The sequence below is a fragment of the Mchenga conophoros genome, linkage group LG8 (genome assembly GCF_057382185.1).
Source record: "Mchenga conophoros isolate Kocher_MC1m ecotype Shallow Benthic linkage group LG8, M_conophoros_male_GT1.1, whole genome shotgun sequence".
Classification (NCBI taxonomy): Eukaryota; Metazoa; Chordata; class Actinopteri; order Cichliformes; family Cichlidae; genus Mchenga; species Mchenga conophoros.
This window is the reverse complement of record NC_140533.1, coordinates 12,226,386-12,250,195: the sequence shown is the minus strand read 5'-3', so window position 1 is coordinate 12,250,195 and position 23,810 is coordinate 12,226,386. Positions and strand designations below refer to the sequence as shown.

At 39.3% G+C, this 23,810-nt stretch overlaps 2 protein-coding genes across 2 annotated transcripts; both read right to left on the bottom strand.

The window, feature by feature from the left end:
- Nucleotides 1-71: 71 nt before the first annotated feature.
- LOC146568238 (vesicular glutamate transporter 1-like) lies at nucleotides 72-15,718 on the bottom strand. The gene is made up of 13 exons (XM_085284163.1): nucleotides 15,230-15,718; nucleotides 8,682-8,934; nucleotides 7,536-7,654; nucleotides 7,323-7,437; nucleotides 7,132-7,219; nucleotides 6,928-7,014; nucleotides 5,252-5,388; nucleotides 4,658-4,807; nucleotides 3,449-3,581; nucleotides 2,601-2,711; nucleotides 2,352-2,479; nucleotides 2,183-2,252; nucleotides 72-2,057 (listed from the first exon to the last, which is right to left on the bottom strand). Exons 1-13 carry the CDS (start codon nucleotides 15,289-15,291, stop codon nucleotides 1,765-1,767), a joined length of 1,746 nt encoding a protein of 581 aa, XP_085140289.1. The 5' UTR covers nucleotides 15,292-15,718; the 3' UTR covers nucleotides 72-1,764.
- Nucleotides 15,719-17,168: 1,450 nt separating this feature from the next.
- Nucleotides 17,169-19,354, bottom strand: LOC146568237 (uncharacterized). Its single transcript, XM_085283376.1, has 3 exons — nucleotides 19,159-19,354; nucleotides 18,089-18,238; nucleotides 17,169-17,685 (listed from the first exon to the last, which is right to left on the bottom strand). Exons 1-3 carry the CDS (start codon nucleotides 19,352-19,354, stop codon nucleotides 17,456-17,458), a joined length of 576 nt encoding a protein of 191 aa, XP_085139502.1. The 3' UTR covers nucleotides 17,169-17,455.
- Nucleotides 19,355-23,810: the final 4,456 nt, after the last annotated feature.

Below are 23,810 nucleotides of genomic sequence, written 5' to 3'. Positions count from 1 at the left end.
AGGTTAAAACATTAAAATGGCAGCAATGCATAAGGGTAAACTGCCAAATATAAAGATTTGTGACTACTGTGGAAGCTATCACCTCTAAGCTTTATTCTTCAGTATTTTTCCACATTCCTTTACACATAGATTTAGTTTATAATTAAGAACAGAACATTTAACAATAAATGAATGAAAAATGACAGAAATAGTAAAAATCCTAACATTTAATATCAATCCTATCAGTAAACAGTACCATCCCATTACTAGTTAATGACTAACTAGATACATGACCACATGTACTAACAAAGATAAATTGTACAGAGAAATGCCATTGGGATTTTCAGCATTTTTATTAACTGGTCTTGGTTTTAATTGATATTTTATGGATTATTAAACACACATGAATTCAATTTAAAGTCCATCTTTAAATGAGAGCGCTACAAAACTGATCCCACAGCCTCAGCTTGGTGCTGTTTGTGCTTTGCCACTTCACTGGAGACAGCAAACTGCTTCCTCTGATGCCAGCCTCAAACACAGATGGAGCAGAACAAAATAATACCAATAGAGGACGTATTAGATGTTAATCATACAAAGCAAAATTCTGTTTTTGCAAAATTTCTTTCTGTTTCTATTTAGAAATAGAAATAGAAACAGAAAGAATAGAAACAGAAAGAAACAGAAAGAAAAACAGTTTCTAACCTAAGAGTCTAATTTTAAAAGAGGATGTTGATGTTCTGGAGATTTAAACTAATCCTATATGCTTTTTTTCACAGTATGACAGCTAGTAGGCAAGGTAGTAGTCCACTACATACAGTGGTTAAAAACTGCATCTAAAATGTCTATGTAGACTTCCCAGAAAGCCAGATGTGGTGTTATTTGCAGATGTTCAGTTCCTTTTTCAGTGGATGAATAAACCAATACTACAGAACATTATATATTGTGTTGTATTGGCACATGATTTTTTTTTCTAAAATGTGCACATTAAGGACAATAATGAAAAAGAAAAACAAAAAAACAAAAACCTGTTGGGGCCAGGGGCAGAGACAAGGGGTGGCCATGGGTGGCTATGTTCAACTATATATTAATGGAAAAATTACATCCAGAAATTACTATATCTTCAGCAAACCTGTTTTGTCATGAATGAGAGTATCTCAACAGGTGGTTGCAGATCTTTTTTGTTTTGTTTTTTAAATCAAATAAGGGTGAAAAATAAAAATCAAACAAATATGTTATTATTCTATGTAGTAAATGTACCATGTGACTAGGAAGACTAATACATAAACCTACAGCAGGTTGTTTCTCTCTTGGCCACCCCTATGAAAAATCTTGTCTTCGAAACTAATCTGACAATAGATATCAATTTCTCCTAAAAAGAAAAGTCAGTGTGATCATTGTGCGCCTAAAGATGTGTAATCACGAGTGATTAAAATACAAATAAGAGGCATAGAAATGAAATCCATGTCATGTCAGTCCAGTTTCTACAGTTACAATGACTAAGCATCAAAGAACGCCACACCAGGCCTAAAGCCGTCCTCCGACATGTCTGAAGGTGGGCCGGTGACACCATTCTGCCACACAGCGTATAACGACTGCACTCATGCACAAACACATTTTACGTTTACTACTGTCTTCATCTCTACTGTGCAGTCTCTGTGAAATTCTTAATTTATGATAAAATAGTCAGACCTGCTGAAAATTGTCCATCCCCACATTCCCACCAGTTTTTTAATGCCATTGAGTGAAATTCCACATTGCTGATAAACTGTGTCTGCTGGCTTTACGTTATAACTCTCGGTCGCCCTCTCCTCCGTAAAGATAATTATTGGTTCCGGCTGGTTGGACATACTCCTCAGTTTTGTCCCAGTCTGACACCCAGCCTCCTCCTCCTCCCCCAGCCATGCCCCCTCCGTTGGGATCCGATGCCTGGTTCGTGGCTCCGTAGCCCGCTCCACCGCTTGTGCGATACAGTTCTTCCGTCTCATTTGCAAGCTCGTCCTCGTCCAGGATCCCGCATTTCTCGTCACTCAGCTGCTCTGGCTCTGCCCAAGATTGTTTCTCTCCAGATGCAAAAATACCTGCAGCAGACACACAAACTCACTGACTGCTATAGCTGACAAGTATACAGAGTTTTGCTGAATTTTCCTCATTCAGAATTTTTGTAGTTGATCCGGTTAAGCACAAGAAAGGAGACTATGCATACCATAGAACATAACACCTCCATAATGGACGAGTGAGGCAATAAGAAACACGCCCTGCCACTCTTCTCGCGTCTACCAGGAAAACGTGAGAGAGAACCATGAGAAAGTTGATTACACTTACAAGCACACATTATTATCAGTTAGAGTCACAAATTCAGAAACAGTTCTCACCTTATGCTTTGTCATGGCACCGACTATAAGTGGGCAGACCATCCCAGACAAGGTGCCTACGCCGTTGGAGATACCCATGAGGATACTAGCATACCGCGGTGCAATGTCCAGGTGGTTGACATTGAAACCTTGTGAGGAACCATTAATATTATTACCATCTTGTGATAAAAACAGAACTATGTAGCTGCTTAACTTTCAGTCGCATATCATTTATGATTAAAATCTTTGAAGGAACACTTCATATTTCACCTGAAATGGCGAAACCAGAGAAACCCACAGCCAGGACCAGGAATGTAATGGCAATGCCTTTTGTGTGTGAAAAACCAACTACCAGCAGCAAGGTAGCCTCCATCCCAAACCCTGATGCAAGCAAGCAAAAAACAGACATATAAATAGTTTTAAAATATAACAGTGTGAGTGCTTATTTTGTTGCCTTGTGTTCACACTTTTCGCTAACCGAATGGGCCTGGAAGTCTTGTCGATTGGTTAGAGATAAGTGCCTTGCAAGCTTTCACTTTGGTGTTTGCTGTTTGGTTTCTCTGTACAATGTAAAAATAGCGGACAGTGGCAGGGCTTCTGTTATTGGTGAGTCATCATTTGCCTTATGTGGTAAATGACTTCTCACCACAGTCGTGTTACTGTGCTTGTTTCTTCAGTGTCGCTTGACTCACTTCAAAGTTAGCGCATGCAGAAAACAACATAAAATTCAAATAATTTTATGTAAGATTTTGAGTATGTGCCAATTTAACCTCTCAAAATTAAAGGACCATATATACCCTGCTCCATAAACAATTAAGGGAGCACTTAGTTATTGCATTGTCAGTCTGTCCAGTTTGGAAGCATAACCTGCAGCCCTTACAGGCTGCACAGATAATGAGAGTCCATGAGCGTGGCATGAGAGCTCGATGTCCTTGAATGAGACCTGTGCTCACAGACAGGTGCTGTGTCGATTGACTGGCATTTGCCAGTTATTCTTCACAGATGTGAGCACGTCCACATTGCCCTTGACTTCCCAGGCTGTTTCTGTCCTGTCAAATGTGATTGTTTCATTTATGCAAGTTTTCGTTTTCCCTTCCCTTTAGTTGGTTCTTTCTTACCTCCACAGTTCATTAGCTTCCTGACATTCGTGGTGGTCATGATGTGGTTGCATCGCAAATAGTCAGCAATCTGGCCACCAATGGGCACAATGATGGTCATAACCAGATGAGGAAGAGCAGACACTATCCCCACCTAGATGAGAACAAGAAAAAAGCCTTAACAGGTGCAAAACATCCATGGAAGTTGGCACAAACAGTGCGATCTCTGCCATGTTATTGTACGTACATTCTCAGAAACCTGGGTAAGGAAATATTTTACATTTGGACCCAAGACTGTTCACCACTCTATCGCAGCAACTTCTGTCACTACAGTTATAATCTGCCTGGACTGGAGCTCAAGCTAACGTGCTTATGAGGCACAGAAAAGTACATATTCATATAGTTTCTTCCAGACTTTAAGGTGCAGTTTTGAAAGACAAACTACATTCAAATACAAAAACAAATTTAGAAAACTCTTATTTTTCACCAAGATTTTAAATAAAAATTTAAGTTCATTAAAGGTCAAAGTTGAGCTTGAACATAAATGTCAGCAGTGTAGATATAGCATATGCAAAAGCATGGAGAGAGGTGTACAACACACTTTTTATTTTGTCAAGATAATGCTCTGAGACATCAGAACGATGGCTGACATCAGGATCTTGTAATAAAAAATTCAAGGTCCAGGATCCTTCCTGCGGAAGGAACATAGAGAGCATTTCCTGTCAATGGGCAGTTGCACTCTGTGCATTCTCCTGTTGCTTATTTCCAGCAGGGTGGTGCAGACCATTGTAATGGTGCCAGAATGGCTCTAGAAATCCTCCCTAAAGCCGTTGTTCTTCTGGTACTCTGGTTTCCTCAGTCAAACATACAGGATATTTAATTAGTGATTCTAAATTGGGTGTATGTGTTAATATGAGACAAAGCTTTGAATGACCAATAACACTAAAATAGAAATGCTTCAGTGTAACAGCCTATAAATGAATTGATATTAAAAAAAATGTTCCATAGAATAACACAATTTAAAAAATTAAATTTTAGTAAATTAAGGTGAAAAATTGTTGTCAGTGCTTCATGATTTGTCAATATAAGGTGTGCAAACTGCAATGGTACAAATGAGGACATTTAAATTTACCACTGCAGTGGCAAGACACGCAACCAAAGCTGCAGTGATGTCCTTTATTTTCTGATATAACTGCTGAAAGGTTTTTGCTTGTCGGCTGCACGTGTTACCTTGCTAATTTCAAACCCAAAGACCTCCTCAAAGTAAGCAGGCTGGCTGATGAGGAGCAAGTAGAAAGTCCAGCTTCGGCAGAAGTTGGCTACAATGATGGCATACACTGGCATGGAGGTAAAGAAGGCCCTCCACGGTGTGTTGAATTTCTGTAAGGGAAAAATGTGATGATGATTTTAGTGATTTTGTAAAGAAGTTCTCTGATTTTGTCTCAAACGTGTATAGCTCTTTGCTTGAACACGTAACTAATTAATTTCTTAAATGTTTTCCTTTGAAACAAACGAGCATCACAAACGACAACAGAGCAGGGTGTGTGGAACTGAGTTTTGCTTGACTGCAGATACAGAAATGAGTGCTAACAAAGAGTTTCTAAATCTGTCACTGTGACAGATAAACAATTGAGCTTTTGACTCAGTGTTTGCTTGTTTATCATCTCCGTTATCTCACTTTGAATCAGCATATAAACTCATCTATTTTTAAGAGGGTTTTTTTTAACGTGGTTTCATAGCAATCCTGTAAACTAGTGAAATGCCCTTGAATGAAGTGCAGTGTTTTAATTGAGAGAGCTTGAGAAATCTGTTGCATGTACTGACCGTTACTGTAAATTGGGCTGACTCGCCAATGCTTTCCTCAATGTATTTCCTCTCCTCCTCGGTGATGGTGGGGTGAGCTGCCGGACTTTCATACGAGACCAGGATCCAAAAGCAATACCACATAACACCAAAACTTCCTGGGGAAGGAACAGGCAGATTGGAGAAAAAAGATTATTTTTTTACACACTAACTCATTTGTTATTACAATACTGTGCAAACAAAGACCAGTCATTTCTTTAGATTCTTCTTCCAAGTAGCCAGACTTTGCTGTAACTTTTAAAAGTGGTCTTGAGCAATGGTTCTTTAGCCCTCATGAGTTTTTCTTTAGACGTCGATTACTTTTCAGGCCAGTTTTTGTACCCATGCCTGACTATGTTCAGAAGAATGTGTTTATTTGTTAAGCCACGTGACACTGAGCTGATCCGACTCGAGGGATGAACCAGTGTTGTGTCTACACATTGCTAGTACAAATAATTTGCTCCATTTCTATCCAAAAAAAATATTTTTTTCCACCAACAAAGTGATTCGCAAAGACCTGTCTGCTGAATCTTTAAGCACTCAAAATACTTGAGATGTGCTGAGCATATCTCAGCATGCTGTGCAGTGCTTCCTTTAAAAGTTTTGCCGAAACTGGACAATTGCAGGTCAAAAGAGGAAGCGGCACATCTAAAAAAAACTATCTGCAAATGAAGGCGATCCGAAAGTCCTTAAGAAAGAGTAAAAACGTTGGTAGCACTTCATAAAAGTGTCACATGGTAAAATAAGTGCTTAATTAAACATTTATATATCATTACTCCTCCTTAGTATGTGCTTTATAAATACAGATATGTTTATCTGTCTGTTATTGTTACATCATGTACAACTATCACTGGTATTACATCACTACTAATAATCATAATAACATTCATAATAATACATCTGTTTTTATGAATGTCAAACTAATGAGGAGTAATGCTGCAAAAATAATGAATTAAGCACTTGCTAATACCTTAATAATGCCTAACACTGTGACTTTAAGTGCTCCCAAGAAATACATCAATCTATTGTTCACTGAAGCTTCAACAGAGTTTGTCTCAGTGGGAGGGTGGCTGTCAAGAAGACAGAAGGGAAACAGGGAAAACACACAGTTGTGGATTGGCCTCCCCAAGTTTACCTCAGCACTAATTAGGAATGTAGGATCCCCAGAGAACAAAACAAAAGGCAACCAACATCCAAAGAAGAGCTTTGAATGTCCTTCAAAGAGTTCAGATTTTGTGTGCCAAAGAATCAAGGTAGTCAAATATTGACTTTCAACTTTGTTACAATTGTACTGAACTATTGAACTAAAACTGTTTTTGTCACATATGCTGTTTCAATAAATTGCTGCGCTGTCGAAAAATAAAAAGAACTAAAGCATTGCTCAAGATTCGTTCCACGGTACTGTGTCCGAACGTATAACAGTTTTGACACGACATGTGGTGTAATTTCTTTTTTACCATGAGACTACATCCTTCTGGTATTTATGGCGCTGGTCTGTTGTGGTTTTCCTTTTCTCATAGTTTCATTATGAGTGAGGCTCTACTGTGTGCGTTCAGTGTCGTCGCAAGCATCCGCATTTTCAGTTAGCTTATTAGAAAAATGCATATTCATTCCAGACTGAAGGGTTTGAAATGAGGCCCAGGTTAAAGGCGTCTTACCATACACATAGAAGACAGATGACCATCCTGAGTACTGGACTAGGATTCCAGCTAATGGCATGGCAATCACAGCACCAGCATAAGAACCTAAAACAGGAAAATTTTGATTTTATTTTGATATTGTTTAGATATATTTGTTGTTAATTGTCTTAATCTATCACACATTGTTTGCAGGCAGAGCAGGGCCACTGATCACGGACTCACCACAAAAGGCTGTTGTTGCCAGGCGACTTCTTTCAAGAGGTGGTGCCCATTTGGCCCAAATACCATGACATGCTGGGTATGAAACTCCCTGTGGGAATAGGAGTAGAATGTAGGAATTTGCATGATTGTAAATAATCTCAACTGCATTATGTAAACAGAAGCACATTGCACTTCAGGGGAGAGAGAAGCACCTCCACAAGTCCTTGAAAGATCCTGACAATGATAACGCAGCCAAAGTGCATACGAGCTGCTGTAGGAATGAGCATGTTCAGGAAAGATGTTGCCACTATAGCAAAGCCAAACACCCTGAAAAAGAAACAAAACACGGAGAAGAAATTACCCCATTGAATATGCTGTGCGACAAAAGGTGATTATTCCTTGCACGGTGCAGGAGGTTAACAGACCTGTTTGCTGCAAACTTTTGACAAATGAACCCTCCTGGGATTTGAGTTACAATGTATCCCCAGAAGAATGAACCGTGGATCATTCCCACCGTTTCAGGATCCCAGTCAAACTGTGCTTTCTGTTGGGACACACAGTAAGACACATCATTTAAAATCATATCTGGATATGTGCAGATGAGTTATTCTTTCACTTCTCAAAAGCAAGACTGTATTTAACATCATCTAAAAGTGGACATTAGATAATTAACAGTAAATAAGAACCATAAAAAAACAGATGCTGACCACTACTGACATCTGCTGACCAGCCACAAGTATTCCACCAGATCTCTCAACTATATCAAACATTCACTAGCTGGGCCTGCGTCCTCATGTTAGGTTTGACAACGTTTAAGTAGGTAAAGGTGAATGCTTGGACACGAATTGAGCTGCGGTTTGGGGGGGGCCTCAAAGGGAACTGCCGGCGGCTCCCAGGCCTGGCAGATCCCCGTGTACTAAATAGCATTGAAGAAGTTAAAGAACTGAAAAGGGGAGGGAGGGTGAGACACGTAAACAAGAGGGAATAGCTTGTAGAACTGGGGGAAGCTATAGATGAGAACCGGAAGCAGCGTGTTTGGAGGCGTGGTCCAATACTTAATATCTAATTATATCAAACAGCTGGAATTGGAATAAACCTTTTTCATAGCCAGTATTTTGTTTTTACTCTGACTTTGTTTGATTTGGTGGGTTGGTTTTTAGGATGCCTGCATTGTTCAGTCCTGGTTAGTTGCGGAAATTTGCTCTTCTCTTTATGACTAGTTAGCTTGGGATCATAGGAGGTGCTGCCTTCAGGTGATAATACAGAGAGAAATCATTTTCATGAAAGTACTGCTGTGTTAGTTTTAATAATCTGACACTTTGTTACGCTTACTCGTGTTTTATCATTCCAGTCAGTGTAACATTTTCTCATGTTGTTAAATCCTAACTCAGCATTTTATGAGTCCATTGGACATATATAGTCATATGTAGGGTACCTAGCACAACCCCCCATGGCCAAAACAACCTTAAAACAACATAAACATAAACAGTCATATTACACAATATGTAATTTGGCTGTGTCACTTCAGGGGAGAATTTAACATTAACTCAGACTCATCTGCTGTCACTCACCACTATAACCTCCTTGTTGTCTTTGAAGATGGTGTGGCTGTTGACCATGCTGACGATAGCCACGCCCAAGTTACACCGGATACCGAAGGAGATGCAGAAACCAATGCCAGAGAGGATTGCGATGATGTAGCGCCTGGGCAGACCGAAGCACGTGCAGTCCACCACAGGCATCTCCTTCTCCTCCACCAGCTCTGGCCGGCCCTCTGCCGACAGCTCGATGGTCTCGCCATTTTCCTGTTTCTTCTCGATGGCTCTGAGAGGAAAAGTGGGTAGATTAAAAGTGTCATCTACATTTAGGTCACTTTATTGTTCCTGTATCACAAATCTGACAAGTTATCTTTGAAGAGGGGGTAGATAAACTGTATTCTTTAATAAAGACAAAAATATTTGTATTTCTTATCTCTTAAGCATAACTTGCTAAAGAAATAACCTTGAAAATACACAACAAAACACTCTTGCATGCAAATGAGTCATTTCAAAAAGCTTTCTCCTAGCAGATAGTATTGTTTACTGATTTATTTAAGCTAAACAATGATTCATAAGTGACAGGAAATAACTAGGTTCAACAGTTACTAAGTCCTGAAAGCCTAATGCATGTCATTGATTTAACTTCGGAGGAATCAGTAAGTGGGCCTGAGGTTTTCCAATCTCCTGCTGGCACAGTGAAAACAGATCCTGAAAAGCTTGTTGACTGACAACTTGGCCTGATGAAAGTGAGTGGGTTTAGATGTTCAGACAGTCCTCTTGGGTGTCTGTTTGACTGCTAAGTCAAGCATCTTAAAAAAAAAAATCACAGTCAGCACAAATGTCCATTAGCATCCCACTGCTGGGACCTGCTGTTAACACTTTAACTTATCACATTAAGTTAATACAATCAGGATTTCTGCGCTGCACCCTCACAGAAACCGCCAGCAAAAAAGAAAAGCCTAAAGCAAGCTGCTCTTCTGCCTCACTGCAAAACCCTTAGAAACCACACGGACTGTCAGCCTCCGACAAGCATCAAATATGCATCTAAATGTAGCAGTCATCTATTAAACATGACATGTGAAAAGCTGAGTTGTAAGATAAGACCACTGCAGGTCCAGCTCCGATCGCAGAGATGCACAGAGTATGGCTATACTTCGCCAAAGCACATCCACAAACTCAAACCTGCAGCTTTTAGCCAAAAATCAACTGTGCAAATGTAGAGCAGAGATCATGGGAATGTTTTGTTTGACAACTTGTACTGAACGAAAGGAGATTAAATGAACCAGATTAGCATTCATAACCGACTCTTCCTGATTTTTAATTACCCACAATTTTGACAGGTTAGGAAAAGACTAGAGCAGGTTATGATACTGTAAATCACATTCATTGTATGATTACATGGAATGCAACAAACACTTCAGTGAAACAGTGACAAAAAAAAAAGCAATCATGGAGGCAATAATCAATAAAAGTATCAATAAAATCTAATTTATATTGGATGTATAACTATATCCAGTTTTATCTTCTTAGGGTCAGTGCATCTAAAAGCCACAATAGTTTCTATGTATTGTTTCATGTTTCAGAGGTGGACAAGTAGGAAGTGACAGATCAGTTTTTAGCTCATCCAGCTAAAGGACCAATGAGTTCATGATGCCGTTGGTCTAGCCTGTTAGAGCGTTAGTCAGATCACACTTGTTATTAATCTCTGGCTCTCTTCTACAGCAAGTCCTTCATCCTGTCTTCTTCCTCTGCCCCCAACCAATCACAGCAGATGGTCGCCCCCCCCCCCCCCCTTCCTGTTAAAATGGAGTTTTTCCTTCCCATTGTCGCCAAAGTGCTTGCTCATAGGGGGTCATATGATTGTTGGGTTTTTTTCTCTGAATGTTTTATTGTAGGATCTACCTTACAATATAAAGCGCCTTGAGGCGACTGTTGTTGTGATTTGGTGCTATATAAATAAAATTGAATTGAAAATGTAAGAATAGATTTTAGTGAAACTTAAAACATTGATCACCTAATCATGGTCAAGGTCACATTTGCCATTTTACAGGCAGTATCTTATAAATTGTGAAACATTGAGCTGGATGAGTTACTACATCACTGCCCTTTAGGTTTTATATATACAAGTGAGCAGCTTCTATTGACCTGGATCAGCCATGCAATTTGAAAACCTCTTCCACTGTTGTATACGTCGCTGTGGTAAATGTGATCACAGTGAACCTCTGATGCATCACCATACTCTTCCTAACCAAACAGACATTGTGATCATTGTAATTATTAAGGAGACTGAAGGATGGCGTGAGACATTCAAGACCAAACACAAATAAAGCTGATAAAATTATCCAAATCAAAATATGCACACAAAATAACCTTTCACACGCTGAATTTTGTACAAAAAAACCCCAGTCCTGATGGCACATTTAAGTGATTCTTATGATTCTGATGCTGTAATATTTTTTTCCTAGATTTAAGTGTATTTTTATCTAAGGTCACTGAAGGTTGACAAACAAAGGAAATCGCAGAAGTGACTAGGACATATGACAAAACACCTCAGGTCAAAACACTTCCCAGATCTCTTTTTTTGTTGTGAGTAAATCTGTGTGTCATACTTGCGATATTCAACAACATTTAGAGCTTGTTCATCTAGTGGCAAAAGCTTTTATAAGTACATCTGTTGTGTAGGCCCTGGAGTTAAGGCAGTTGTTTATATCACGCTATGTAATATATTTCCTGCAGACTTTAAAATGACATGGTTATTACCAGAGAACTGCTGTGAGGCCATTTGTGTTCCTGCCAACAAATCTGTCCAGAACATTCATACAAAATACCAACACGATTGAAAACAGCTATGCCGTTATAAAACATGCTCTGTTGGTAACTGTAAGCAGGGGTTCCAACAATCTTCAACACCGATCAAATATTAATGATTTTCGTTGTTAAATTATTAATATCGCTGGCTCTCTTGGACTATTTCTGTCTGGGCTGGCCTCTCTCGTCTTTCTTCCTGTCTCCTTTTCATCTTTAACTCTGCTCCTTACCGGCATCTCCTCTGACTCACACATATTCTCACACATAATTCACAGCAGTCCTTCCTTATTTTACACCAGTTTATTTTCCTAGTGTCCATATATGTAGTTTTTTTTCCACTAGCTGTACACTTGTAGTGCTTTCGGTCTCACTTTACAGTAAAGCTCTCTCTACTTATGATGTAATTTCTCAACATTTGCCATGTAATTTTTGTCATTTTTAAGCATCTCAAAACACAACTGACATTTTAAAAGGAAAGGTATTATTAACACTGAGCATTTCTATGCAATTAACATATTTTGGGTATTTTAGAAGAAACAGCCAATGATGTTTCTTCTTCTTACATTGCAATTGCACATTATTGTTAAGGGCATAATGTGCATAATAGAATATCATAAACACCCCTTCTTTCATTCTAATTACACATTGTTTTGGTGCGCAAGATGTAATATGCTTCAGAGTTGTCCTATCTGATTAAGGGGGCACTCCAAGTCATTTATTTAGAAGGTATGTCCACCAGAAAACACAATAAATGAAGTATAATGCAACAAAATGTGGACAATCTGAAAAGGGGAGATTACACCATACAGCCAAAACTGCTAACAACACTGTGTAAAGAATGAAAACGTGTCTGTATTGCCTTAAAGTTTTGTATTATATTAGAAATAGTCACATTATAAATTGTGCCTCCTTCTAAATTAATCTAAAGGTGTTCAACACTTCAAAATGCAGGTCTCGTTTCCTTTAAAACCTCCTTGCTCTGCTGCACTGACATTTTAGACTCATTTGGAATCAGTTAGTATTTTCGATACTGAATATTACACCCTAGAATATTACACTGGCTGCCTGTCCGTTACACTGGCTGCCTGTCCGTCAGAGGATAGACTTTAAAGTTCTGATGCTGGCCTATAAAGCTCTGAATGGTTTAGGACCAAAATACATCAATGACCTCCTGACCCAGTATGAACCTTCCAGATCCCTCAGGTCATCTGGATCCGGTCTTTTATCAGTTCCCAGAGTCAGAACCAGACACGGAGAAGCTGCATTCAGCTTTTATGCTCCTTATATCTGGAACAAACTCCCAGAAAGCCTCAGATCAGCTGAAACACTCAGTTTATTTAAATCCAGGTTGAAGACTCACCTGTTCTCAGCTGCATTTGAATAAAGCACCAAATCCACACTTTAAGCTTAAATTTCAAAACTTACATTTAACTACTGATTTTATCTACTGTTCTGATTTTATCTGTTTTGATTTTATATACTGTTTTGTTTGTTTGTTTGTTTGTTTGTTTGTTTGTTAATTAGTTAGTTTATTTGCTTGTTTTAATCAATTTTAAATCATGCTTTTTATTTGTTCTTGTTTCTAATGTCTCTGTAAAGCACTTTGAATCACCTTGTTGTTGAATTGTGCTATACAAATAAACTTGCCTTGCCTTGCCTTGCCTAGACTAATTGTGGTGAAAGCATTTTGACAAATTATACTATAGGTCAAGGACTTTATTATAAAGGGCCACTATATTTTTAATTTTATACTGTATCAGTTGCAGTGACTTTTCATGACTGACCCCAGGTTAAGGAAAATCCGTCGTAATCCCTAAAAGCTGCCTGACCTTCTCTCCCTTTCTCCCGTTACACCTTGTAGAAAAGCCCAGATTGCATCATTCCTGTGGAACAATTGAACTCAATCCCAAAAAAGTAAAAGTTCTGAATATTGGAGTATAGCAGAGCTGAATTCTATATTTCCTAAATCAATACAGTTCCGTCAGCGGGTTAATCTCTTAATTCATACATCAAGGACAAATGTAGGGCAGACCGTCAACTCGGACACCTTGGAATAATTGATTAGATAAGAGAAAGTTGATGGTCTGAAAATGCTCCATGGCATTAATACAAACTTAGTGAACTAAGTCTCCTAATATAAAATGTTAAAATATCCTCTATCGGCTCATGTGGCAGTTATAACGGACGAAGGAAAAAAGTATTAGAGAGTTAATCATAAAATACTCTCGAGGAACGAGTTTTCCAGGTAAATGTTTTGAGGATAAAACCTGAGATAAATAAGAGATTCAGAGTGTCTTTGAGTCAAATTCCTGCTTAACCTGAAAATAAAGACAAGTACCAGCTGTCTACTGTGATCACTGACTGAAATCACAGACGATCGCGTGACTGCTAATTTGCGCTAATCAATTTTGAAAAGAAGAAGATGACGCTTGAGAAGTAAACATCAGGCGGAGAGTTGTATAATAAAACAGGCTAAAGGTTTAGTCATTTACAACAAGTAAATAAAGAGTCATTTTCGAATGTAAGGTGCGGATTTCGCGTGCGGAGAGTCGGAGCGGTCAAGCAGGCCGGTGAGCCTTTTACGCAAAGCAGCCAGGTACAGCACGTGAGAGCAGTGCGCTCCAGTGAGATGACCTGCGCTCTCTGCCGCAGGCCGGGTGTCCTAATCCCGGCTATGAAGGGGGGGGTGCGCGGGCGAGGGACAAGATGACAAGCTATGTGGCTACTAGAGAGGAAGAGAGACGTGGCCAAGGTGTACGCCCTGCAGGGATTTACGTGGGCCGACAGCTTGGACAGGGAGATGCTATTTCTGGAGGGGATTTAAGTGTTTAGACGCTGCATCAAATCCCGAGAGAAAGAAAGGGGAGTCCACCTATGAGTTTCTTGCTATCAGATAACTGCCCAGGTTCTTACACGCTATTTCTCAGGAGTGCCCAATGAAGGTTTTTGCTTTGTTTTGTTTTTTGCCACCGAGTGTCAACGGAATTGGTTGCACTGTCGCTATAAACCTATAAAAGTGTCCCAATAAGTCATTAAAATGATACCGAGTTCTTAAATGTCTGTTTTTCTGTTATTCTAACCGATATTGTCTAATCTCTAAAAATGGTAGAAAGTGAAACACAGAGTTTTATTAGTCTTTCAGAAAATTCCAGATGGACACCCCCTCCCCTCACACACACACACACACACACACACACACACACACACACACACACACACACACACACACACACACACACACACACGGTGTCACAGTGTCTCTGTAATGTGACAATGTAAGAGCACGGCAAGCTTAGGAGAAATGGATCCAAATATCGATCCAGCGCGTCATCTTACACTGAGAGAACATTTTGAGCCTGAAATGTAACTTCATTCTGTTTTTTTGTTCTTCGGGAACAAAGAATGATACACACTGCTTATAAAAGAGAGTTTGAAAATTAATTTGGGTTTCTTTTTTAATCTCTTATCAGCTACTTTAAGTCGCCAGTGCCACATACAGCGAGTTATTGTGTACACATTTCTTATATGAAAGATTTATAAGCGGACACATATTTCCATATTATTGATTCGGGCCTCTGGACATTATATTTCTTTAAATCTTCTTAATAGAAACACTGATAGACTAACAGGCCATGTTTCAGCATCAGTAAGAATGAACTTCCCCTCAGGTCCGCAGCTTAACCGCTAAACACAAAGCTCCTTTTTAACATTAAAGGTCATCCAGCAGATGTTTCTGCTCTGTTTCTGTTCCCCGAGGAGGAGATTTTACATACCCGTATATTTTCCCAAGAGTTTTGGCTGCCACGGCCTTAAACCTGTCCGGCCGGACCTCCATCCTCACGTCTCCAGGACCGGCCCAATGTGCAGTCTCTGCGCGCTCCCGACTGAGCGCACAGCCTTTCTCCTCTGCTTCCCGGCTTCTTGCTTCTTACTCACATTAAAAGAACCGATTTGGTTGGGTCACCAGCTTTCGTAACTCACGCTTTCATGTGAAACGAGACTCGTAATTAGCGACAGACTGTCCAGAGATTTGACTGAGCCTCCTTCAAGTCCCTTTATATAAAACCAGTCGAATATGCATGTTCAGCCCCACTTTTCCGGATACCCTGTCCAAACAAACTTCGTCACACTGTTTGGTGTCCGTAAAGGTTCACAGAGAGTCGTAGGCAACTTTCGATAAGATTCATATCCAAACGTTGTCTCTGGCCATGGTCCTGAAACAGATTACTGCTGCCGCTAATCTCTCCAAGTGTGTAGTGAGAGGAAGGTATACGGCACTTCCTTCCTCGTTTTAAGCACCGACTATCCAAGCCGCGGCTATTCTTGGACTGCACAAGCCTTGAATGGGGAGTTAGTGTAAACACTGTCCCACCAAGAATATTAATAGAGTTTCTGGGTATTTGTAAGAAGGTACGCAGACTCACCTCGGGACAGTGGTTGTGGATTAGATTGCAGGTTTTTTCGCGTTTATGACCAGAAATAAATTTTAGAAGGATTGAAAATCAATAGAACATCACAAATGGAGGAGGCGAGTCTTGATCTCTTCATGATCTGCACCTTACCAGCAGGGACAGAGGCAGGGCTGCTATATGTCATTATAAGTTAATGGAGTCACTTATTTGGTGCGTATTGGCGAGCTGCTTTCTTTTCGAGACATTTTTTGTTACATATAGAAATGTCTAAACTAGCGTAAAACAGGCTTAATGTAACTGTATACTGTAGATAGAAAAAGTGGAAAAAGAAAAACTGCATTGAAGTATTTTATGTATGTGGGTCGGTCTTTTAAAATCACATTTTCGTTTGTCCATCAACAAAAGTGTCAGTATTGATTTTATCTTCCAGTCTCTTTACACTGGAAGTGCTGCATATACAGCTAGGTTCATGAGGATTTGGACAATAGGAGCTCTTTTTATAAACAGTCCCTCATTTTTAGAGGCTCAGATGTAACTTGACAACTGAGTGAGAAGCAGTTTCGTGGCATTTCTTTACCTTGAGAAACTCGCCATTGCGTTCATTGTTTTATAACTGTGCCTGATTGTTGATTTGGCCACTCATAAAGTTGTTGCTGCTTCTCTGATAGATTTATTTGGGCTTTTTTTCCCAACCCAACAATGGCTTCCTTCATATTAACCAGCATCTCTTTGACAGTTCCAGTGAAAACTGCTGAAAAGTCTGTCATTAATCTTCAGCCTCTGAAAATGTTGAACTTTGTTTGGCTTGAATTTCCTAAATGTAATGTTATTTATGTTTGTTAAACCCCTGAATTAAAGCTGAAAGTCTGCAATTCAATCACATCATGGTTGTTTGATGTAGGAACCACTGTGGTGGTGTGCAGAGACACTATAGAAAATCTTCTTACTATCTAAATATTAAAGATGTACCTAACTTTATATTTTCAAAATCATCAAATATAAAGTATTATACATAAAATATCAATTCTGAAACAGTAGTCAAGATAGTTTTAAAGAGGCAAAACACCTTTCCCAGTCCAAGAGTCTGTATTCCTTTAACATGCACAGATTAAATCAGGCGTGTTAGGTTTATTTTGCTTAAGTCATTAGTTAAACTTGCACTGCAGCTCATGAAGTAATTCATGGAGCTGTAATTGTTTATCACAAAACTCGAAAGACATATATTTTTTTTAATTTGGAGAGTTTATTTTCTAATTAGAGGGTGGTGCAGCTTTGATAAGATGCTGGAAATATCTAGTTTATTATGTGTAATAAACAAAAACACGGCAAAAATGACTACAGTTCATGCATATGACTGTGAATGAGAATAATGGGCAGTGAGGTTAAAGGAAGTCATGATTAACATTAACAGAACTGGATGTGAAGGCGCCGTATATCGCTAAGCTGTGCCTTAGTTTCCTCTTTATTTTACTGCTGTTGAGTAAAATCAAAAATGAGTCTATGTGTACAAAAAAACAACACAAACATTCAAGTAACTGTAACTACTCCCTTATCCATCATTCAAAAACAGTAACCTACACAAGCATGTCATATGTAACTCTTCTCCAGATCCTTTGCTGATATAGTTCTAAGAGAGCGAGAGGAGAGGAAGAGGGCAGGCGGGGGCATGGCAGATGGAGGAGGGGACAAACTGGGTGGGACAGAAATTATGGATGGAGTGTCCGAGAGGGAGCCGTAACCGGCTTTCTGCAGGTCCATTACACTGGAGCTGACGGAGGCGTGAAAGAACACAGGGGGGGGATCCAGGGAGTCTGTGTCTGCAGACAGAAAATAAAATGCACTTTTAAAAGTTTTCTTTAAATAGAAAAGCTTTTTTAGATTTTAGCCTTAAGATAATGTAAGGACAAGACTCCAAAACAACAGAAAATCAAACATAATCAGTCTTGTTTATGGCGTATAAATTACAGATTTGCATTTCCACACACTAAAGCATCACTTTGCCTCTAAACAGCAGCAAACAGGAAATGCTTTGCTATCAACAAATCAGACAGAAAAGATGAGAGAGTAATTTTCCCGCTGATGATAATTTATAAGTGTCTTATAAGTGTTGCTGTTGACAGTCTCTCAGGAATAGTTTCACATGCTGCCACACAGGTTCTGATCATTTCTGTTTCCCACTCAAATTGAACATGGTTCTACCTCAGAAACAATCAAAGCTACCTGGGTCATTGTTGAGCTGGGTGTGCATGTACTGCTGTTTGGTGTAGAACTTGTTGTAGATGCAGTACACTGCAGCCATCAGAGCAAATGTTCCCATGGCTGCTGCGATGAACAGACCCACTTTGGCGTTATCTTTGTCTACAAGGGCATCTGCAGAGGCACAAACACAAGACGGTGTTCATCAGAGCTTTCACGTAAAAATCCTTTTAAAATTGAGATGGACAGGAATTCAGCATTTAGCACTGCCAATTCAAGCAACTGCAATATAAAAATCCTAAATAGTTCCCAGAAGTCTAATTTTTCAAACAATACATGTGCCATTTGATTATAAACACTTTACATTTAGCTGTCCAAACTGAGCCACTCAGATATTTTCAGTGGGTATAACTTAACTTTCTTCCATCTCTCCAATTACTTGAAGTTAATGTAAACTCTTCTGTGTTGTCCAAACTAGTCAGCCTGTACTTTTTAAATTGAACTATAAGCAGCATCACATTGTAATAGAAAACATATTATTTTTATATAACAAAACATCAGTGGAGTGAACTTGAAATGCACTTGACAGCACTTCAGTTAATCATAGCATGGATCAATCTGCAGTCTGTAAGCTCTTACTGAAAACATTGAACTTTCCATATACTCACACAGAACACTGCAGTGTTAATGCATTAAAGTGCAGACTGAAGCTGACAAATAAGCGTCGGCTGGTCATTGCTGTTGCTCCCCTTTCTTCCTGTCTGTCTTGAAAAGATGCAGTGATCCCTACAACGGTGTAACCCTGCACACGTTGTGCTCTGCCCAGCCTGACATGGCTCATATTGATGCTTTCCTATTAACCCTAACCAAAGGTGATATCATGATGATATTAGGGCCATACACTCCTATTGAAAAGTATATATCTAACTTTGAGTAGTACTTATTTAATCTAAAAAAAAATTGTTCAAGTTTTTTTTTTTTTTAAAGGAAGAATTTACATGGATTTACATGGTACAATTTTTAACTAATTATCTTGTCTCACTGCTGGATGGCAGTGAACATGAAGCTCTCTTCACCAGTGTTTACACACTTACATGTCCGCATTGCGTTTAAATTATTGGTTTCCTCCTTTTGGAGTAGGTCCCTTATGTGTGGGGGTGGAGGAGGAGGAGCTGCTCCTGGGGCCTTATGGGCGCTGATTTTCTGCTCAGACTCCAGCGTGCTCTGGGAGCTGCTCAGTGGAAAAATAAACAGGAGACACAGAGCCGCCAGGCACGCCATGTTGGTCATCTATGAGTACACCTACAAATAAAAACAATGCTTATAATAAAAATAATAATAAAACACAAAACCTTTGCTTCATTAGTCTGCATCTTACTCATGTTAAAAGTGAAACATATACATTACTGTGCAAAAGTGTTGAATCATCTCTTGTTTTTGTTTATGTTTTGGTTTCTTGAGCAATAGTTCTTCAGGCTTTCTGAAGGTCTTTCAAAGTTTTTCTTTGGTTTTTCACTCACTTTCAGTCCAGTCCTGTACCTGACCTGTTTTTGTTCATTTGGTAAGCCTTTTAATAGTTACCTATGACTCATTCAACCATAAAAAGGCACATGACTCAATGGATGAACCAGTGTCTTGTCTACAAATAACATACAACTTACACTGAATCTTTTAACACTTTATTACTAGTAGTTTTTAATTTGTTCCCATTTCTTTAGTTGGATCTTTTTTTTAATGCCAAGGCTAAAACAGTTTGACAGGCATAAAATTGTATTTTTGCACCAAACGGGGGATTCTCAGTGCTATTGGTTAAAAACCTGGCAGATAATCTGCAGTATGTGCTTAAGAATTTGGAGGAGACTTTTGAGGATAAATTGAAGAACAGACAAAGTGCCAAACCTAAAAGAATGCCCATAGCAGATGATTAGCAGTCAAGATAAATTCTAAGGGACGCCAAACCACACAAGAACTGGTCTGAAAATCAGGAAACAGGTTTTATGGAGCATTCATTTTTTAGCATGGCAGTGATCCCAGAAATACTGCCAAAGCATAACTGGATAGAAAAACACACATTGAAACACTATCAGTCATGGATTGGCCTCCCCAGAGCTCGGACCTCAACATTACTGAAGTAGTGTGGGATCCTTTTGACAGAAATGGAACAAAAGGTAGCCAAAATTCAAAGGAGAGCTTTGAATGTTCTTCAAGAACCCTGGAGAACTATTCTTGAAGACTACTTAAAGAAATTACAGGAAAACTTCAGCCTGTGTTGAAGAATAAAGGTGTCCGAGACAAATATTGGCTTTCACGCACATTTGAATTGTACAAACTGTGCTCTGTATACTCGTTTGCAAGTTTTTCAGTAGATTACTGCAACTATTTCCAATTTTCCTAGCAAAATATAAAGAAATTAGGGATAATTCAAGACTTTTGCGCAATACTGTGCATTGTACAACAGTTATGGTGACAAACTCAAATGATCAAAAGAGAACTGCAGATGCTTTCTTCTACAGTAATAATTTTCATGTTGTAAACCAGACCCATTCCTGCTTTAAAAACACATATCTGGAACCATTTAACTGTCTATCAAATATTCACTTACTGTGACAAAATAATAATAATTAATATAAATTATCTGTGCTTACCTGAGGTCAAACCAAGGCTGCCGTTTTTCTCAGAGTTGGGCGTTGGTCCCTTCCCCCCTGCCTCTCTCAACAACTGAGCTGAGACTGCATCCAAGACAACTGAAGTCCCCAGACACTGAATATTTCCAAGGGGACATACGTGAGCACGCCCAAGCATATACATGTGGCAAGTGCTAGGTTCAGGTAGACACAGATATCTTTTTTCCATTACTATGACTTGTGAAAGTTCAAAATATCAACCTATTTGCTAGTATTATTCTCTAATAGATATTTTTTAAAGTAACTGCATAAATCATACAGAACAGCGTTGAAACTACTGCTATGCACAAAGTCTGGAAGAGTCTGGACAAATATGAACATTAAAAAGGTGTCTGTGAAATTCATGTATTCTTTCATCATCTGTAGTGATTCAGACAGATGCTAAATAATGTAGAAAGTAGAAAGCATGTACAATCATAAAGGTGGAGTTATTATGCCTGCTTCCAGCTCCAAATTGTCTTTCTAACTCATACATGAGTTGCTTTGCATGATTTACAGTTAATTATAATGTTTATTTTTCTCATACACCTTTACACCTTAGTTTATTTGCTAATTTTTATTCCCTTCAGTCCAACTTTCTCCTGATTGGTTGCCCCTCGCGATCCAAGCAGCAGCTGTGTGAGCCTGGTTTGGTCACAGCTCAGAGCTGTGTCTCTGTTTTTGCTGCTGGTTGGATGAAATGGTTTTTGCAGCACACTCAGGTAGCACAGGTAGTGCAGCTCCTCTATCATGGCACAAGAAGGTTTGCTGTGTCTCTGAGCACACTCTCAAGAGTGTGGAGGAAATAAGGAGATGGGCCAGTACACTAGAGTAGCTGGACAGAGCAGCAGAAGGGCATCAACCGGGCAGCAGAACCGATATGTAATCGTTTGTGTGATGAAGAAAAGGAGGAGCACAAAATGACCTCCAGCAGGCTACTCAAGTTTCAGACCATATTGTGGGAAACAGACTCTATGACTGTGTCACGAGGTCTTAACGTCCGTTAGTGGGACACGCGATCACAGCCCAGCACCACCATGTAGCTTCACTGGCTTTCACCAGAGAACACCAGAGCTTTCATTCCAGCCAAGGAATGCTGTTCTCTTCACAGATGAGAGCAAATTCATGATTAATAATACGGCAGAGCACTCCCTGAAACATCATCCAGCATGACCGGTTTGGCAATGGGTCAATCATTGTCTAGAGAGGTATGCACACTGGCACTGCTCCTCCTGCAAGACCAGATACTGCTGCTCCTGTTGCTGAGTTGAGTCCTCAGCAGAAGTCAGTCAGGAAGATCGTCTGTGTCCAGCACCTGCTAAAACATTTTAAAGACTGTTTTGTTGTAGTCGCTCAAGTGCATCAGGTGAAATGGAGTCACTATGGTTGATGCTTCCTAACTGCACAGACTGATATCTCCGAAGTTTAACTGACTGTGTGATATACTGCAATGATTAACAAAGTTATTATAAAAAACTAAAGCTAAACTAAAAACTAAACACTGTAGTCAACTAAAATAAAAATGAAAACTAGGCTTTTGGAAAAATATAGCTAAACGAAATTATTTTGTGAACTTAAAATAATAATATTTATATTAACAAGAAAATGTACTCTGGAAACAGAATCTGAACTGAGCTACAATAGAAAAAGTTGAAATGAAATAAAACTACTGGTAGCCTCAGGTGCTACACCTCAGCCTCCTGACAGGGGGCGCAAGTCTTCATGAAGTTGTAGAGCACATGCCTGCCAGGTCGCCTCTGAATTACCTGTGTCACCACAGGCAAACATAATTCACTAAGTCTTAAGGTATGAATGCTCTTAATCTTAATCACAGTCTGTTCTTACATGTATTGTCAGGACAGCACACATCACCACACAGTGTCTGAACTTCATTGCCTGTTTTTGTCAAAGATCTGTTTAAACTCATTAACTTGTGTTCCCAAGATTTTTCAGAAAACTTGACCTTTAACCTTTACCTTACCTTACCTTTAGTAAATGCACTTATGGCAGAGGTGTCAAACATAAGACAAACACTCAGACCCACTGGACTGATTTTAAAAAGGTCAATTTTTGTGTTTAAGACCTCCCCCCTTGTCATTCATACGACACCAAGACGAATAAGATGTAGATGAACAATAAAATGATAGAAAGTTTCCCATTTTTTCACTATCTATAATAAAAATTTCTGACAAATTTGGCAATGAATTGACAGAAATTTTCCTGTCATTTTATATTTATTTCTTACAATGAATGTTTAAAGATGCATGCTGACAGACTTTTTTCACTTACTACAGCAGCATGTATTTATCATGTGGGAAAATTGCACTTCTTTTTCAGGATTTAAATGTATTAAATGTGTAGTTACACTCTGAATATTAGGAGCGAGCAGACGTACAGCCCTTTCAGCTTAATATTCTGACAGTTAATCATCTAAGCCAGGGGTGGGGGACTCCAGGCCTCATGGGTCGGTGTCGAGCAGGTTTTAGATGTGTCCTTGATCCAACGCAGCTGAATTACCTCTTCAACAAGTCTTGACGTTCTCCAGAGGCCTGGTAATGAACTAATCATTTGATTCAGGTGTGTTGACCCGGGGTAAGGACCCAGGCCCTATTTAAGGACTGAGAGATAAGAAAGAGAAACAAAACAAAGAAAAGCACTGACTGTTCTCTTTATCTGACAATTAAAACACGGATTTGAAAGCAAAAGCTACAATAGACCCACCCCCTCATGTTTCATTTCACCTGCACTCCTGTAAATGAGCTGCTGGGGATTTATAGAAAATGAAAAGTATTATGTTCTTTCTTTCTGTTACAGCTGGAAAGAGTCAGAAACAGCTTCTACTCTTTCCAGCTGTAACAGAAAGAAAGGCTGTAAGAAAAACAAATGTTCATATTGTCGTTGTATCATTTTTGTTGTAGCTGCACAGACATTTACCTCTCGGCGGGTCTCGATATGCTTCAACTTTCCCAGAAAAATAACTGTGCTGATGGGCAGCAACACCCAGCAGGTAGTGGAAAGAGCATGTTTTAGTAAAGAACGGGACAGCAGAAATCTACACTTTTTCCATTATCTATCAAAACTTT